This window comes from Ceratosolen solmsi, unplaced genomic scaffold (assembly GCF_000503995.2).
Source record: "Ceratosolen solmsi marchali unplaced genomic scaffold, CerSol_1.0 scaffold29, whole genome shotgun sequence".
Classification (NCBI taxonomy): Eukaryota; Metazoa; Arthropoda; class Insecta; order Hymenoptera; family Agaonidae; genus Ceratosolen; species Ceratosolen solmsi.
In genome coordinates, this window is record NW_011948417.1 from 6777392 (window position 1) to 6799404 (window position 22013).

Sequence of the window (22013 nt, forward strand, 5' to 3'; positions counted from 1 at the left end):
CCTAGTCCGACGAGATAAATCGTCAAGAGAAAAAGTGCAAAGACTAAACAATTACTGCACTGTTAAGTGGCTGGTTTTATCTACGACAAATATGGGTTGGACATCTCTTCGTATACGCGTTGTTAGTATTCCTTACATATTATAAAGATTTATGCAATAATTTCAATATTTTGACGGTGTGCGAAAATGTTACTAACTCGTTATTTGCATCACTCGCGTTATGTGTAACATTAGTGCCACAAATGATATTAAAGACATTATTACAACTGTATTGTTGAGGTTAGACTAAGTGAGGATTGCAGCAGTATCACAATAATAGATGGCTTGATTGATACGCTGGAATTTTCTATTATTTTATTATTGCATGGTCCTAGCCACGTGTAATTCAATATTATTTTTTTAAACTCCAAAAACTGATCGTAATCATATTGATATTTTGTAAAACAACGTATTTTCAATACTGACTAGGTCACAAATTATTAGCGACAAATATTTTTTGTTATAAGCAATCTTAATTTATTGTAAATAATATTGCTTCACGGTTTTAGTTAATTTTAAAATCAATCATATAATTATAATAAAGTATTACATGTTTACTCAATTACACATGCATAATCATTTAAATAGGTTCAAAATAAATATATAACGATAATATTTACATATTGCAATATACATAGAAAAATATATAATCAATATTTTTTTTCAATTTAATTACTATTTTCAATAATTAATAATATCGTGTCTTAATTATTATATATAACCAATAATACAATAATTATTAAAATTGTATTTTAAACGTTATCAAAAAACAAAAGCAGTAATATAGAATTTAATTAGATAAGAATCATTTAAATTTTACGTGAATTGATTCGAATGTCTTTGTTATTATAACATTTTAATCAATTATGTATCAATAATAAATGAAATTAAGTAATTTTAGATTTAAGGGTAAAATAAAAAAATGATATTTTCAGTGTATTAAGAAGAATGATTTCAATAAATATTATTTACAGTTTATAGAAACATTAAAATTTTTTTTTTTTTTTGACCTACACTACATCTTTGCTGTAATTGTTATTACATTTTTTATTTCGTTTTATTCAAATTACGAAGGATAACTAGATTCACTACTCACTAAAACAATGTCCATTATAACTTACTATTAATAAATTCATGCTTCTTAATATTAATTATATGTAACAACTTAATATAGCTAATGTATAAATTATGTTTCCAATGAAATAATATCTTGTTTAAAATTTTATTTTATTAACATTTCATAGATCCTATATCATCCCACATAAATTCCAACATATTTGTTACATTTACATTTATATTAAATAAAATGGAAAATTCAAAACAAATTATAATTTTAATAAGGTGTGTTATTTTATATAATAAAAATCCTATTATGATACACGTGTCAACGTTAGGCAAATTTTTTATATTACAAAACAATGGAATATATCAATGTTTTTAAGAATTTCAAGCTAAACAAGTTTTTGCAATTAGACTTCTTACGATATTAATAACTCGTAGCTTTATATAATATTTGATTGGAAAATATTAAAAATAGAACTTATATAGAAATTAATCTATATTATTTATCTACCTTATTAGAAATAAGTAAAGATGACATGTGCTTGCATTATCTATTAATTTCAATTGATATATTTAATTATAAATGTTTAAATATTTGATGAAAATCACAGTTCATCAGAAATTTTATTTGACGGAATATAAATATTATGCAATTAACAACTAATAGTTTCAAAATATTAAGATAGTATTAGTTGCTTATTATATGAAATTTCTAATAATATAATTTGATTTATGAATTATATTATCATTAGCATCTCAAATAACAAAAGGAGCCTACTTCTTTTTCATACTTATACAATATAATTATATAAATACAAGATTTTTCATTCTATTTCAAGTACTTATTATTTTATTATAAATAAAGTCTATTAAATCCATTGATTTGAAGATAGTATATAGTTTTGAAATTTAATAAATAAAACTAATTCAAATAAATATTAATTTATTACTAATCAAGTTATATCAATAATATATACATATTATTTCTTATTAGGCACAAAAATTCATATTTATTGCAATTATGAAATTTAATAAAATATAATAAAATATAATAAAAATAATATTATAAAATTAAACTAGCATAGCACTAATATTTTTAGTAACATTTTTTAACTGCAGTATCGTGTATTGTCAGTACCAAAAAATATTAACTTTATATATTTTATACTATTTATTTATTGGTAATGTTGTCATTTATATTAACATATTTACAATCCTATTCCGTAAATAATTTTGTTTTCTTTGTTTGAATCATTTATATCAAACATATAAATAATATTAGGAATTTATAATAATTTAGACCACTAATTATATGGAAAACAAAATTAAATTACAAAATTAAACTACAGAATTGAAAAAATATAAAAATAACGGATTTACTTATTCTAATAGAATATCCGATTATTTTGAAAGATTTTAGCTTACGTTAACTAGAATATATTACATGTAAATGGTCTCTTACTAATAAATCCGATACATTCAATGAAGTGAAGTAAAGATCAATCAGATGATAATAATCCCTCTATTTATGGCAGCAAAAAGGTAAAATAAAGCAATTATTAATGCAGACCATCATAAGAAACAAAAAATTGTATATATGTACGTATGTGGATAAGTATAAGTGATTATAATTTCTGATAACAATTTTTTTATTTGAAATTATTTTTGCAATGCATTAGTAATACTCACAATACAATTTTGTTTTAAAATAATGATTTTATATATTACAAAGATATCTGGTATTTGCATATTGATTAAAGTATTCTTAATAAATATAAATGTTAATTTTTCTTCAGACTTGACTACTAAAAATTAAAAATTATTTAAAAATAATACATTATAATTTATACATGTAAAATGGATGAAACAATATATAAATGGTTGAATTCTAGAATGAGGAAAAACTGGTATATATATATATATATATATATATATATATATATATATATATATATGTATATATAGTTTTGTATTGTATTTAATTTCAAGATAGCTACGTATATAGAAATTTCTTATAAGCAGAAAGGTATATAGAAAATATAGTGTTATTATATAAATAAATATCACACATTTCGTTCACTAAAACTAATAATTATATGATACTAAAAAACATTTTTCATATATCGCTTGCAGCCGAATCGAATTCTTAATTTGACAAATGTAAATAGAATTAATTATTGATGGACTCTATTAAAATAAGAATTCATTTAATATTAATTTTATACCTTTTATAGAATATGTACATTTGAAACTATATATAATTGTAACTTTTTTAAAAATATACTTGATTTCATCATACTTTCTCACAAATAACTTAAAATAAGCAAATTACAAAATATATATTTACTGAATATAATATAATATAATGTATTACTTTTTTCTTGTAATGTATATCTTAGGCTTTAGTATACCAAGATAGTTACATTATTAAACATTATTTTTTTAACTTGAAGTATCTTATTATAAAAATGTAATTCTTTAATAATTCTTTAATAATACACTATATTACATTATTATAATTTATCTGAATATAACTAATATAATTTTTTTTAAATATCTTATAATTATAATTCTATCGTATAATAGATAAAATTAGAAACATGGAAGTAAATAAATACACGATGGATTCACTTAAACAATTCAATAGTTATTTAATTAGATATTTAGAAAAGTAGTAATATTTAGTCAATTGTTTAATCATACATGAAAATATGGATGTAAATTGCAAGAAGGTTCTTCGTATATTGTAAATATGCCTTATCTTAATTAAGACGTGGTTTTATCCTCGATACGACAAATTAAATAAGTCAGTCCACGCATACATCAAATTAGTACTTATCCGTGACGTGCAATTACCTTCTAGGGAATGCATTCGCGGATCCAATTAAAATCTTCATACGTTTGGCTTCGCAAAAATCGACGACCACCATTTCAGTTGTTGAGAATTCAATATAACGCGCGGACTCGTACTCGCAAATAGTGCAAATATAAGTTTTATCACAAGTAGAAGTGTAAGTGATTCTTAAGTGATAATGATGGTCAGACGGATCCGAAAGAATCGCTCTTTGGAGCAGTGCAAGCATCACGTAAAACGGAGAAAGGCAATTAATTTACTTTGCTTCTGCACAAATAGTGCTTATAACTTTATTAGTATATCATTAAGAAAAGCTAGAATATGAACACTATTAATTTTATATTTATAATTAGTATATATTATATAAATAATAAATTTTATTTAGACAAACTTAACTATTAAATACTTTGATTTACCTTGAGCTTTTCATTTTCATATACGAAATATTTTGTTATTATTCGTAATATTCTTAATGCAATTTTTTTATTATTAAAGTTATTTAAAATTATATATACCGAACATGTTAATCAATTTTATAAATAATGAATTACTAATTTGGTTAAGCTATTATAATTAAGGTAAAGATTAAGATATATTTATTTATCATAAATGTATATAAAAAAAATTTCCATCACTAACATTATATAAATATGATATACAGTATAATTTCAGTATAATATATAATATATAATTTCAATTTTAATGACTTATATGTTATAAGTTTTTACATTATAAAATAGTATATTTAAAAATATGATAAAATTCGTACTCAACTGCATATGCTGCACTATAGTGGTTAATGTATAAATTAAAAATCTTGAGAATAATATTAATAAATTAAACATATTATTAGAAAAATATTCTTATAAGCATATACAATTTAAAGAATGTAATTAATGGGTCATAATAAAATTTACCAATTAATACTATCAATTTATCAATTTATAAATAGAAGAATTTAAAAATTCAATATTATTTATTATTCATCGAACCAACTACCTCTAATTATCAAAAATAGATTGGGTAAATCAATAAGTAATATATAAAATTTTAAACAAATAATATCGAATATTCTTAATAAAGCATTTAATTTTTTTCGAGATTTATGAAGAAAGTAAATGAAATTCTGATTATTTAGCAATTTATTATGTTTTTTTATTAAAAATACAAAAAAATTAATATTACGAATTATTGTATTTTATACATAAATATTATCTATAATTATCAAGAAATATTAAAACAAAAAGAAATTATTAAGTTTGGAGATATAATAATAGGAACAAGAATGAATTTAGAGTGCTACAATAGTATACTAATATAGTCAAATATTAACAAATTTTCAATACTTCAAGTATTTATGTAAATTTTACTTTTATGTTCTGAAATATTGTAATTTAAAAGTATTTTATATTACAATATTAATATATAGACAGAAAATTAATGTGAAATAATATTGATATTTATTGATATTAGAAAAAACAATTCTTGGTTATAGTATGGATTGGCAACTAAAGAATTCTGTTTAGAACACCTACAAAGAAGACACCTACTTAGAACAAATACATAATTTTAAATTAAACAAAATACGATTAATATGTAACAGGACTTATTCTTAGATTTTATTGATACACTAGCAGATATATGAGAAGATAAATCAATAAATTTTAATATTTTATCTTCATCTTTTTAGAAGGAGCTGTTCGGAGGAGGGATAGAAACAGCGCAACCAGAGGGTACGGGAAGTCGAAAAATGTCAAATGGATCAACTGGAAGCACAAAGCCAAAATGGCTTAAAGCATTCAAAAGTCTGAAAACTACGCCAACTATACCTTCATCCAATGAAAAGTTAGTATATTATGTATATAAAAATTTGAGTACTGTTTAATAAAGAAAATTGCGGTAATGTTTTGAATAGTACATTTAACCAACTATTAGATTTAATCAAAAACTTGCAAAATATTATTTATCAATATACAATTTATATATATACATACATATATATATATATATATAGATGGAAATAATTAAAAAATCAATATATACAATATACATATATATTTATATTTGAAAAATTGTCATTTAAATTAAATTAATTTTATTATAAAGTATTTATTAACTCTTCACTCTATGTATAGTATGTACGCCTATAGTCGTCGAGTACTTGATGAAGGTTTATAGTTTAAGGCGCGTTTGTGAGAACCGTGGGCGCCTCTGTGTTGGAATTTACAAAAATGGGAATTATTAACTAGCCAAGAGGCTTCAAGCCAAAGCCAAAGGCTTCCTTGCTTGTACATTTTTCTCAGTTTTTCTAATGATATCTTCGAGGCACTCTGGAATCTCCTGCTTCAGTTGATCCTAAATTAACTCTCCATGTTGCAATTGGATCTCATTTTTTTCATTGACTCCGAATATTCGACATTCTCTTTTACAATTAGCTTATCCCCTTATAAGCATTTACATATATTTTTTCTTTGCCATATATTTCGAACGCGAATGTGTTATTGCTATCTAGATTTCAGCATTCGATACAATAATTACATGAAAAAAGTAGTAGTGTATCAAAAATAAAATAATGGAATTCTGAAAATTATAAAATAATATAATACTAATAATAATGTTTTCATAGATAGTAATAGAGTAATTTGATTTTAATCTATTTAAACAAATTAACTAGAAATTATACAAAATTATAAAATCATGCTATTTTTATTATTATAATGATTTTATAAAACATTAATAAATTCAAATACTTTACTTTCATTATTACATATGAAAATTATATAAATTGTACACGATAAAAAAAAATAATCTACGATTTTTAATATAATATCCATTTGTTAATTGTAATAAAATATTCAAAAAATAAACTTACAATAATTACTTTACAACTATTAGAAAATACAGTATTTATTTAGATTAATTTCGATTATTTTTATTAAGTTTAAATTGTAAATCATATTTTTATTATTTTTGAACATTATACATTATAAAAATAGTTATACAAATATAGAATTATAATGAAATAATAAATAAAGAACTATAAACGAACTTTTCCAAATATACTTATTACTTTATAAATATATATGTATACATTATAACCTAATTTTTTATGTATATTTTTATAAATTTAATCTTCCGATGCTGGTGGAGATATATTTAGTTTCAATATATTTAGCAGATATTATAAATCAATGTTCAAAACTTGTTTTACAGTTATAGAAATTTTTAAAATAAATTAAAATTTATTATATAAAAAATTATCTGCATATTTTAGAGTTGCAAATATCAACAATATAAGACATTTTTATTAAACGCTGTATAAATAAAATTATTTTTCATAAAATTTCATTCACAATATTTAATATATACTTAAAAAATATTTGTAAAAATCAGCATTCAATGAAATTATACTTTTCATATAAATCTTTTCTTTATTTACATTACTCATAGAAGTAAAAAATAATATTTTCAAGGCTTGCATGCATAATATGTATAAAAGTATGCATTATTTTTCACAACTTGCTCTAAGAATATTAAAAAAAAAATTTAATATTACTTATTGTTACGAATAATTTAGAGGAAAACAAGCAATGTATCATGCTGTTTCGACAGTGGTGGCTATGTCCAGGTAAGCAAAGTTATTATTATTAATAAACAAGCACTTTTATGCTTGTCTATTCGTTATAATAATATATAAAATAATTTTCGAATATCCTATAAGAATTTTTAACGTAATAAAAAATTTATTTAAAATAATTATAGTTGAAGATGTATAATAAAGAATTTTTAAGGGGACTAATTTGAAAAAAAAAATAATTGAGAAATATTATATATTACCTATTGATATTCTTATCTTCAACTACATTACATTTTACTACTCTGATATATCTTACATTTATAATTTTTACTATAATACTAATTACTATAGTAATTTATAACTTATTTTAAATTTTTATTTTATGACTTGTATACAAGTATCAAAATATAATATTTCAATTTATAAAATTTAGTGAATAAATATGTAAAATTGTGTATAAATTAAGTATAAAGAGAAAGTAAAAAATTTCTATTAATATCCATATTATGTTATTACTCTTGTATGCCCCCTTAAATTTTATATAAACAAATGTATATTAAAATTAATTAATTTATAAATAAATACTTCTGATTTAAGTTTATTTATTGGTTCTCTTGTCTAATATGTTGCTTATAGATTCAGTTGATTAAAAAACTTTAGAATAATAATAAATATGCTAAAATAATGTGAGTTATGAGAAATATTGAGTTAGCAAAAATATTGAGAGAATAGAAAATACATCATAATACAGTAGAAATAAAATTAATTGGAAAAGCTTCCTGTAGCTGGTGTATGAACGACTGAGAAAAATACCAAGAGAAAGAGGGGGAGAGAGATATATCGAGAATGAGAGATTCATACATAGAGTAGACAAATACAAATAGAAAATAATAGTATTAGTTAATTGGAATGTAATTCTTTCCTTACTTCGATTATCCTATTGTATATATTATATTATTTCGCATGTGTTATAGTTTTTATACTCTCTTATATCTTTAACTACTTATGCAACCATATATCTATCTTCTAAACTGTAACTTTATGTATTGCGTGATAAAACGGGATCCTATATTCGTAGAAAAAACCTAGAGGCTGAGTCTGGGGGTCACAACTGGTACCAATATACCTACCGCAAGATAACGCCTTGTGATGCCTGCGGGCAAGTATTACGTGGTCATTCACTTCAGGGCTTCCGATGCCGCAATTGCAAAGCCAATGCCCATGCAGATTGTATGAGTGCAGTGCAGCCGAGCAATTGCCCGAGCCTGGTGCCGAAACGCGCCACTGTCATACCTCTACTACGTAGGCAGAAGAGCACCGCGCCACCCATTGACGAGACACCATCATCCGAGCAAAGTGAGTCTTCAGTTTAAGATTATGTTCGCGCGATTACTGTGATCTATGCGAATGCCCGGTATATCGCTATATACTTTAATTAATTAATCCTGAATGCTTTTATATTGAATGTCAGTAATAATGTACTCAAGGCCTATGTTTTTAAAGTTCAACATTTAGTATGAGTACATTAATTTTTAATCAACATCTATTGAATAATAGGCAAATGCAATAAAATGGGATTACATTATGTAAACAAATGTAATTAAAAATATTAAGTTTTATCTTCTTTTTTAATATTACCATGTAAAGATCAGTTTATTAATGAATTTATTTTAATTTTAAATTCAAAATCGTAAGACCGTTGATGGATGACAATATATTATTTTCTATAATTAGACAATGTATATATACGAAAAATATAAATATTTGGTAAACAATATTTCTTAAATATTGTTGATATTATCTTAAATTCAGCTCATTAACTTATTCGTCTATTTAAAAGTAAATAAGCATGGTTAAATAAATCTTCAGAAATATATTATTTATATTTTATTATTCAATATTGAAATATTCAGCATTGATATTAACCTTTTCGGATTATTTAAGAATGCCTTATTTGTAATATTCAAAAAATTAATAATTTTTATAACAAAACATTAATAATGCGATATACTTGGTTTTCTATTATTGCAATTACTATCGCACTATCTTTTATAATATTTTTTATGTAGAAGAATTAAATTAGTTCAGTTTTGTACGCCTCTGCCTACATTTAGATTTTTAAATCTTACGTAGTTTTAATTGCTACATTATTTCACATTCGCTATGCCTTGATGCGACTAAAATAGATAGTTTTTCAACCTTTACATTCTTCTAGTATTTTATATTTATCATTATGCGCTCAACTGAAATTTCGTTTCTATATTACATATCCTTTCATTTTGGTTTTTTTTTTCATCAAAAAGTATTTTGTTGAATTGGATTTTATTCATTCATTGAATTTTATTTTTTGATAAACTAAATTATTTCAATTTTACTAAATTAAATTTCCTATAATTATTTACTGTAGATAATTAGTTACAAACTGTAAAAAAACAAAATGTTATTTGATAATAGTAAAAAATAAAACAAAAATATGAATAGCAGTAGTTAGATTAAAAATTTTTTAAATACATGCTCCCTTATATTTAGATCATGTATTTCATTAATTAACATCGATGTATTTATATAATATTATACCAATTATTCCACTAATTTATATGATAAATAATAGAACTTTGTTTTAAACAATATTTTGTAGAAAAAGTAATAAAATGATTAAAAAATTCAAATTTATTTTTATCAATCAAAGATATTTTTAATTGAGGGCATTTTTTTAATATTGATTTGTTTCATTTATCAAATGAAACTTTAATTAGTCTAATTAGACGTATATTTTTAATTAAGATTTATTTAATATGTATACGTTATTAAATTATCATATATTAAGGAATCATAGAATATAATAGATAAAAATTTTAACCGTGAAAAAAGTGAAAAGTGCTATTTCCAACGTAACAAGGAATTTCGCGCTATAAAACATTATGATCCATTATTAATTAAGTGATGAGAATAAAAACTGAAAAGTAAAAAAAAAATGACGGGTCATCGTTAAATGCGATATAACGTTCCACATAAATAAATTACCGAACATTGAATATTCGTGAAAAATTAACCGATCTGGCAGATGTGGACGCCACGTACCAGGTGCTGAAGCAGGCTAGCGAGATACGTGGAAACTCGACAAACTCACCATCTACGCCTCCTACAGCAGATCATCCTGCAGCACAGACTTCGTCATCGAGGATAACCACCTCCTCCCAACCTTGTTCCTCGTCTACCTCTGGTAAGACTAATGTGCTGTCCATCCTCTTATTCGTCTATCTGTGTGTTTGCCTTTATCTATTTACACACCTACACTTTGCACACTTCTCTCCATTTTCTTCTCCTTTATTCGCATAATTGTTTCCGTCACTTTCTTTCTCTCTATCTTTTATATCTCTATATAATTTACATTATATCTCTATCTATTTATCTATCTATCTACCTAATTAAGTTCATTTTTCTATTTATCTGTATATCTACCTCAATTAATCGATCTATCCATCTATCTTTTTATCTGTACACACACACACACACACACACACATATATATATATATATATATATGTATATAAATTAATCAATAAATCTATCTACTTATCTATCTGTCTATGTACCTATCCATGCATCTGTATACCCATTTATTTATCTATCTTTCTATGCATCCATCCATCTATCTATCTATCCTATTTTGCTTTATTTTATATCTTCTACTTTTTACATATTTTAACATAAAAATTTTAATATTTATAATATAGTAGAATAATAAGAACAAATGTTTCTCAAACTAATACAAACATATTATTCATTGAATATCGGCTATTTATAATTGATAGTGATGAATAATTTATACACTTTTTAAATATTATATCTACTTCATATATAATTGAAAATCAAATAAATATAACACTTTTTTTTTTAATTCAATTAAAAATTAATTTTCAAGTCATGTAATTTTACATACATTATTGCATCGTGTATATTGTTATTTAAACGTTTAATTAAAAAATTTTTTAAATTATTTTCCTTTTCAATTCTAAGTTTGTTTAAGATTAATATTTTATCTATCTACGTTATATAATTTCGTTATAAAATTAGAATTAAAAAAAATTATAAATGTTTTTAATTAAATATTTTTATTGATAACTTATAATTTTTGTAACTAATATTTTTCTTTGATCTAAATATATGAATATTTATGTAGTTTCAACGAATTAAAAAATTCTTATAATCAATTCACAAAGTCCAAAATTAATTTTAATTATTTAAAACTGATTAAAAGGATATGCATATGAATTATATTTTTAAGATAAGCTTTAAGAAGTTGGTCCTAGTATTTTTAAACACTTCTAACAAAATTTATTTTCATTTTCATAATTTAATATTTTTTGTTATATATTACAACTAAAATTATATTATGTATAATAAATCATAATTGATATTATTTACAATACACTTATTAGTATTAGATTATAAATTTTAAATTATAAATCTTCAAATTTCAAAACTATCCTGAATAAAAATATATTTTCTATCGTTGTATGTAATTTTCAAGAATATAAATAAATTAATTTTTACATTATATATAACAATTTTTGTACCAAATAGTTATGAATAATATATATTCAAATTAATATATGTATGAATTTTAAATATTAAGGAACGATAAGAAAGCTAAAAAATTAATGTTGCTACATATTATCTACTATATTTTTCTGAACTATATGATGATATATTATTAAAATAAAAAAGTACGTGCATACGAATTTTAAAATAACAATTTAATTTGGCAAACTACTTATAGTTCGTGGGAAATTCGATCAAAGTACATGCGTCATCCATCAATATATCATATTCCCTCGAAAGCGTATATTGTTATTATGCTTTACTATATAATCAATAATATATTGAATACAATATTTACAATATTGAGGGAAATATAAAAGATAAATTATTAACAGTCTCTTATTTCTTCTTTTTCTCTCTTACCGTATGATCTTTCAAAATATAAAAATTTGGAATTCTATTTTTATAGATTTAATTTGTAATTATATTTATTATCATTATCTATTCATCTACAGATATAGTTAAAAATGTACAATACACCATTGGTTATCTAATATTTATGTGTATCTAATATTTATTTAATATAATTTTAATTGTTTTATTGTTATTAAAATTCATTTTATATTAATGTAATTGTTTATCACTATTGCTTTGGCCACATATGTAATTTAATTTTAGCATTAAAAATAGTTTTGAAATATAAATTGTATGATTGTATATTAAAGTATATTTATGTATGCCTTACGCATTAAAAGTATGATATATAATATATATGGTGTACATTTTTAGTTATATACATTATATTATTTGACACACGTACATATTGTATTATAATTGTAATCATTTATAATATATTATTATTATTATTATTTATAATATATTTATTTTACCGTCTGTATATCCGTTGAAAATCTCTTCCAAAAATTCTCATAAGTATGAAAAATTTATCTATTAAAATAATACATCAATGTAAAAGCCAGATATTTATGTAATTTGTGATTTAAATTTATACATATTTAATTTATTTAGAGAAAATATTTTTGCATAGTTATGAATATACTGTTTTAGTTTATTTAAATTTAAATTATTGTTATTATAAGGAGATTAAATATAAATAATATTTATTGAAAATTCTGTAATTAACTAACGGTTAAATATTTATGAAATAGTTTATTTATAAAATTTAAATAAGAATATACAAATGTTTAAATTATTTGAAAAATTGTATTGAAGTGCTTCATGTATTCATTTAAAATTTGGTTTTATAGTGAAAATGTATTTATAACTTATAAATTTAATTAATTAAATTTAATGAGACATAAATATTCTAGTATTTGTTTATACAACAGTATTATTCGAAAAAAATACTATTGTACCAACTATCCATCTTCATATTCTTTATATAAACACTAATTATGATGTATTCAATTCAAATACACTTTATGTCACTTTCCTTTTAGCTCCCGATAATGTTTTTCCAGATTATGTTTCTTTATGTTTAGAAAATTAGTATAAATATTATTACATTTATTTTTTATTAATAGATTAATATATATAAATAAATATATATATATATATATATACATGTGTGTGCGTGCGTGCGTGTGTATATACAATGCCATTGCATGTCGATAAAACTGATATATTTACATAAAGAAGACCATTGTATTTAAGGTGTACATAGAAGTTATAAATACTAATAAATTCAGGTACATAAAATTTTTATGATTCTTTTTTATTTTTCGGAAAGGTAGTTCCTTCACATTTAAAAACATAACCGTATATTGATGAAAATAATTAATATTTATATATGTGTAAGCATACAATTACCTATTATCAACCATAATAATGACGAAAATTTTTTTATTGATTTTATTATTGATTGTAATTATTGATTAGTTATTATTATTGATTCATTAGATCTTATGATTTTGTTATCTGAAATATAAAAAGAAATTAAAAAATGTTTACTCTCTAAATAAAAGCTATTAGTATGAAAAACAAATATAAATGAAACGAGAATAGTTCAATATTCCTGATATATATTTATATATTTAAAGTATATATAAGACGAATAAAATTTATTTAAAGTATCTCAATTATTTTAAAATAAGTCCTAAATCGCGCGTTAAAATAATAATAAAAAAAAAATTTTTTCTTATATACTGGTTAAAAAAAAATGTATTCTTGGTTTATTATAAAAAAAAACCTTTAAATAATAAGAGGGAACGAACTCTATAAATATTCCAACTTTCTAAATTACGGATATTTAATTATTGTCCATGTACCTACAAAAATAAAACTATTTTTTCGATATAACACAATATAAGCTTCAATTTTTATTTATTTTAACGTTAAATAAACATTATATTCAAACAATCACTTAAAAAAATTTATTATCATTAATTTTGATAATGATTTAAAAACTCCAATATTTCGATGAGAAACAGTTTTTTAATTTTATAGTATTTGTTTATAAATATGTTTTTATAATTTGGTTTGTCCAGACATTACATTATATTACTTGTGACAAAATTGTAAGCAATCATCTGCCTTTGCAATGAAACTTATAATTTTGTATTAACTTTTAAAATTTTAAAAGATTTAAATTTTTAAAAACATTTTAATACTTACAATATTAAATATATAAATATAATATTCATAATATGTATTTTTTGAGATTTATTTGACAAACATATTTTTAGCGATTTGTTTAATCATAGTATTTTATGTAATTCCTTATATAATTCTTAGCAATAATGTATTACTGTTATGGAATACAAGCCCGTCAAAATACAATTATGAATATTAACAATAATTATTAAGATCACAAAAAAAATATTTTATTTTTATTGCGACTTACTCTAATTCTTCTCTCATTCATTTATTTACTTATAATTGGGCCATGAAATAAATACTTAATGGTTCATTCTGAATTCACTTTTATTAAAATGATATTTAATTCATTTATAATTCAGAACATTAATTTAATTTTGTTTAATGGGATGCTTATAGTATTCAACTTATAAAATTTTCTGTCTATTTCATTTTGGGTAATTCAGTTTTCTATTTAGTATAATTTTAGTATATGATAACTGATGATCCTATTCTAACACACAATAGTAAAGCTTTACATAATTTCTGTAACCGTGTACTTCAAACTAATACTGTATATCGTAATTATATTTTCGTGTTCAATGTTATATGATTCTTGTCTGAAAATTAGAAAATTTATATTGAGCAAGACATAAGGTTAAATATTAATATTTTTAAAAGAATCTCTCTTAACAAATTTTTTAATAGTATTTTAATAGAACTTAATAGATTTTAATAGTATTTATAAAATTATTGCGTAGAATTTTATAAAAAAAAATTTCTTTCAGTGTAGTTAGTTTATTCACACAATATCATGAACATATTATGAATCATATTATAATATTGTTATTAATAAGTAACATTGATGATTCCATCAATTGCAGTGGCATGAAAATTTTATTAAGAATTCAATGCTCATTTTTAGAAACTACGTCTTATTAGAGATATTATTTGTAATTTTATAATTAATCTTTGATGAGAAATATTTATCATATTTAGATCCAATATCCCTATTGATATATAAAATTATAAAATTCTTTAAACTTTATTTATCAATATAAAACTCTTTAGCTGATTTAATCTCAGTTTAAAACTTTGAAAGTACAATCTTCAATCACTTAGGACTACTAAACTCAATTCCAATATAAATATAAATAACATCGTAAATACATATTGTGATTTACTACTTATAACAACTTGAAAAAACTTTTACATTGATAAAAATATCATATTCACATACAAAAGAAAGATGAAACATGAATTATTTACAAACTTTTTAAATAAATAATATTCCTTTTGTTCTAATAAAAATTCATTCTACTTAATATTTTTTAAATTTAAACTATTTAAAACTACTTTGGAAACTTTCTAAATAAATAATATTTCTTTTTCGTTTTCAAAATTCATTTTATTTAATATTTTTAACTACTTATAGTTTTATCATTTAATATAAATAATAACATTTCTTGAAATTCTTTGAAATAATTATGGCGTTTCTTCACTTTTAAAATTTCTTCATAACTTATGAAAATTCAATTTATAATCAGATAAATATAAGATTTCATTTAATCCTAATAATTATATAATGCCCTTAATACATATTTATAATATATACTTTAATATATCTAACTACAAAAAATAACTCGATTGATTTAACGAATAAATTCAATATACATAAACCAAATAATACACGAAACATTGAAATCATACTTGAAATTACATGAAATGGAATCAAATTAAATTTTAACGAATTCCGAATTTGCTTTGGAATAAAAATACAGGATACCGTATTATAAATTAATTATCTTAAAATATTTACTTGATATATTTTTATTCCGTTCATTTTTCTCACTAGTTATGTATATTTTTACTTAACTTTGACCTCGTTTTCATTTCTTCCAATGTCTTGAATTTATTTCAAAGAAATAAATTATTGGTACATAGGATTGAATGACCTAAAATACATAGTTTTTAACAAATTATTATAATATTTCTTCTATGATCATATTTTTAATTTCTAACGTCATGTAATTTTGCTTAATTTATAAATTCATTTATATCTTACAAATATAAATTAGCATAGTAATGAGAATTAATCAGTTAAATAATTAAATAAGTAAATAAGAGGACTAAATAATATAGTTGTTTATAATTATAATATTATTTCGAATTGATTCAAGTTATTTTAAAATTTATAAATCTGTAATTATTGTAATGATTAATCAATTTTAAAGGATGATTTAATATTAATATTTCGAATCAATTCTATTTGAATAATTATTATATTATCAATATATTTATTCTCAGAATAGGGAGAAATGTAATAGTATCGAATATATTCCAATGTTTATTAACATATATTAAATACTAGTGACAAATGATGTAATTTTATTTTGTATATATTTTCTTAATAGATTATAACTATATTTAAATATTTACTATATTAAAATGAAAATGTAACATTAAAAAAAAATAAAAAATTTCACGCATTAATTATTGAATATTATTACTATGTATTTCACAAGTGAAATATATTTTTTATTTACAATCAACCCATTCAGAAATTTTTTAGAACTGAAAATTTCAGAATTCTTTTTCTTAATTTGTTTTATAATTCTGTATTTCTTTTATATAGCATTTATTTAAATATTAATTTGACATATTTTACGTTGTAGAATTTTTTATTATTGCTTAATGATAAAATTAAGTTTTCATCTTCATGGAATATTTTTGTTTTAGAACTTATAAAAGTAGCCACTTTTTCATTAAATATTTCATATTTGTTATGTACAGGTAAATGATATTGCCTTGTATTAATTCATTATTAAGGTCGGTGTTCATATCTTATTAAGAGTGGCAATATAATGTGTTACCTTCAACATAAATAAATTTACATCTTTAGTAAAGTATACATTTTCATGCATGCAAAAATTAAATATATTGCACGATTTAATCTTTAATAGTAAAATGTAACTCGCTCGTTTTAGTATATATAAATACAGCTTGCATGGACACTAAATAAAAAAACCATAATATAAAGCTTGTAAAAATTAAATTAACATGGAGATATAATAATATATATATATTGTTATGAATTTTTAAGTTATCTACTTTATATTTCTTTTTACCGACAAAAAATACATTGAAAAGTTATCTAAATATTTCACATTAGGTTAGAAAATAAAACAGAAATCTAAAATATAAGGAAATGATGCACGTAGTGAAAAGCTTATACAATTTACGGACATTTTTTTTTAATTGATTAACATTGATTAAAATTCGATAGATTTTATATTTTCATAAATTTAGAACGTTAAATAAATAATATCATTTTATTTTAAGTTATATCATTAAACGATTGTGTTAAAACCTATATCATTATAAAAATTATAGTTCATTGTTACAATTTTTTCAAAATAATATTATTTCTATAGTATACAGCGAATACAGTATATCACATGATATAATAGTATTACAAAATATGTTAGAGTATATAGCTAATTTTATTGATTATATTAGAGTTATGAGATATTTACGGATTTATATTAAAATCAATAATAAATACAAGACAGATTTATAAATGGAAAAAATTATAATAAGTGAAATACAAAACTTCTAATATTCAAATAATATTAACTAGTTAAATTATTATTTATTCTAGAAAGATAAAAATTTAGAAAAATTTTAAATATATATATATATATATATATATATATTATATAAGTATACGTATAACTAAATAACACAATGTATATACATTTATATATTTTATATATTTATATATATATATATATATATATATATATATATATATAATATATGTAAATAGACATTTGATTTTTTTTTTGATGAATTGTGATAAGTTTAAAATTATTTTTGAATAATATTAAATAGAATGCAATAATTTAACAAGAAATAAATTACTGTTCAACCGGAAATCTAACTCGGTATCAGTTACTAAATAATGTTCCGGTATTTGTGTGCCTTTCCTATTCAAGCGATTCTATATTATAATTAAATTACAAATCTGAATAAGCTAGTTACGTTACATACCTTATTTTGAAAATTTATATTTATCTTGAACAATTTCTTATGATTAAATTATTCAGTAGGTGATACTTTAATCTAAGGACTAAAATTTGTATAATATCTTACTATATATTAGATTACTAAATCCAACTTTTTATATTTAATATTCTATAGTACTGCATTATTATAGTATTATATATTATTATATTGAAATTATTATAGAATTACTAATTAAAAATTATGAACATTTATGAATATTTGAAAGCCTTATGTTAGCTCTTTACTTTGAATTTACTTCATTTTTATCCATCGATTTTGATTTGTCTAATATTATCGAAATTATTCATATAAACAGAAACAAAACTTGATCTAATAGATGACATAAATATATTATATTAATATAAAGTTGTAATCTTATAACTATTGTTATATTTTTTTAAACTAAACTATTTAAACGATATAATGGATGAATATTTTATTGGAAATACATAAATAGCATTAGGACTATTTTAATTATACTGTTAAGTCAAATTTATAACTCAAAAGGAAAAGAGAATAGTTATTTTGATAATTTAATAAACTCTTAAATAGAAAGTTATATTTATTTGAAAGATATGTATTGGCATATGTGAAATAAAAATCAATAATTAATTTAAAAAATGAAAGATTAACCGCAAGCATATAATTGGAATTCTTATATATTCATAACTGACACATATTGACGAAAATGTTTAAAAATAGAAAAACTTTATTTTATATATAAATATTTTTCAGTTTTCCTTTTGGAATTACTGTACGTAACAAAAATATAATTTCACCGAAGTTCTTTGAAATATATTTTTTATATTTTTTTCCTTTTAAATACAAAAAATTTGGAAATGATTTTGTTATAAATTAATAATATTATAAATATTTTATTACGAAATAGATATTAAATTTTAATATAAAAAATTATTCAAACATTAAAAAATCAATATGTTTTGTAACTAACAAGATCGGTTAATCTAATGTGATTTTAACTATATAGTTGTGTAAAATAATCTTCGAATTTTTCTAGAATTTTAAATGACCCGTTTAACTTATAATTACGATAAATATAATTTCTAAGGCTTCTTACAATCAATATCAATATCGAGATCAACTGTATCTATTAGCTGAAATCGAATCAATTTTTCTTCCTAATAATTCAATTTTAAGAAATCGTTCTAATTTCTAACTGTAAAACATATAAGTAAATTATAAACTACAAATATTTATTGAAAGTATACAAGTACTTAAGTAACATTGGCTAATGAATCTATTATTTTTCATAAATTATCGAAATTAATAATTGAATATTAATCATATTTCATATTTTATAACTTATATGTAAGTGTACTAATTAATTACCATAATCATGAATTCCAGTGAATAATTTTTAGATTTCATGATTTGCATTTTATTAATATATTTATTTATTGAAAATACATAGACAAATGAGACATACAGAAAAAATTATAAAAATGGATAAATATGTTTTATTGAAATTGGAAGTAAAATATGCTCAAAAATTTAATTTTAAAAGTAGAAAACGATAAATATACGACTTATAAGATATCTATCTATCTTACATGAAACTCAGCAAATACATAATTATTATTAATAAAAATTACTTCTTTAGTCGATTTAATCCTTGTTTTGTAATTAAAGGTATGAATATCTAAATAAAATGTTTAAATAGAGTTACGTAACAAAAAATTTAATTTAACAATCGAGAGCTAATTTTACTCTCTGATCTAAATGATTAAAACTAGAAATATGTTGATTCATTATAGCCTCGACTAGCTGGTACGCTGATATACGCGATTATTGCATCACTGACTCGGCTAATCGATTAATCGGCTAATCACTAGTAACTTAGTTATTTCTTTCCAAATTTTCAATATTCGTATGAAAATGTATTAAATAAAAAGATTAATTAAATAAAAGAATATTAAATGTTAATCTAAAAATAATCTACATCATATTAAGCTAGATGAATTAATAGCTTATTGTATATGTTAACAAAAAAAATTGTATAAAAATCAGTAACAAAATCTGATCAATATGAAACTATCTACAAAGTCAATAATAATAACTATATTTAAATTATATTAAGGTCAAAAGAAAAAACAAATAATATGTATATTACATAAATTGCACATATTATAAAAATATATTAATATTAATATAATAATATAATACAAATAATATATTAAGACAAATAAATTTAAACTAATGCACGCTATACAGAAATAAACAAATAAAAAAAATTATTATTATTTAGTTTAAATTTTTAAAAAATGATTATTGTGTAACTAAAAAAACATTAAATATCATATGTTTTAAGTAATTGTATGGAAATAGATTAGTCAAAAATTGATTAATGATCTAAAATAGATATGAAATAGATAAAAAATATATAGTTTTTAGTGATTTAATAATAAATTATAGCTTTCAGAAGTTTATTTTTTGAAGTTTTTCATAATTAAAAATATATTGAATATTGAATGCATGATTTATTAAAATCATTTTTTAATTAAGATCCCAAAATTATAATTTCAAAATATTAAAAAAAGTTACGATATTAATACTTTATGCAAAAATTAAATTTCATTTTCATTAAGAATGATTCATTTCAATAGAATAAAAAATATTCAAAGACATTATTTCCAACAATAAGGTAAGTAAGAAAAACTAAGGAAGCTAAAAGATAAAAATAAATCAATAATCAATTCATTTATATTTAATACGTGTTTTATTTCAGTTTTGGAACAGAAATAATTCTCTAAATATACTAGTTGTTTACTTATGTCCTTATATTATTTAACTTTAACTATTGACAAAACAATATTTTTGTTTTAGATGCTTTTGTAATTATCGATACATATGTATATAAATATATTAAAGTATATATTATATGAACTAACAAATGTTTTCTATTATGTATCTGTACGACAATAAATATTGATTGAAATATATTAAACTAATTATAAAAAAAGTTACTGTATACTTAGTATTTATATTTTATTATTTATATTTTATTTTTTGTGCTCATATTATACCGTATTTATAAACTGATCTAATAAATAAATAAAACTCCATTTGCAAGTATAAAAATTAATGCCAACTTTTCGAAACATTTAACTATTAAATCGGTTCGTTTTATTTTTTCTAAAACCGATATTTAACTTTTACATTTAAATTAATAACTAAAATTCCTAACATATCCGAAGCTTTTACTTCTGCCATATTGGCTCGGAAATTCATCAGTTTTCCCTGTGACATTCGTTT

General features: G+C 20.9%; 1 protein-coding gene across 1 annotated transcript in view; it reads left to right on the forward strand.

Annotated features, from left to right (window-relative positions):
- Stacl (SH3 and cysteine-rich domain-containing protein) overlaps positions 1-22013 on the forward strand; it is a 57920-nt gene that overhangs the window by 27405 nt on the left and 8502 nt on the right. Inside the window, exons 6-9 of the mRNA XM_011496447.1 lie at positions 5646-5800; positions 7533-7583; positions 8611-8888; positions 10597-10755. Coding sequence (XP_011494749.1) covers positions 5646-5800; positions 7533-7583; positions 8611-8888; positions 10597-10755 — 643 coding nt within the window. The remainder of the gene's footprint in view (positions 1-5645; positions 5801-7532; positions 7584-8610; positions 8889-10596; positions 10756-22013) is intronic.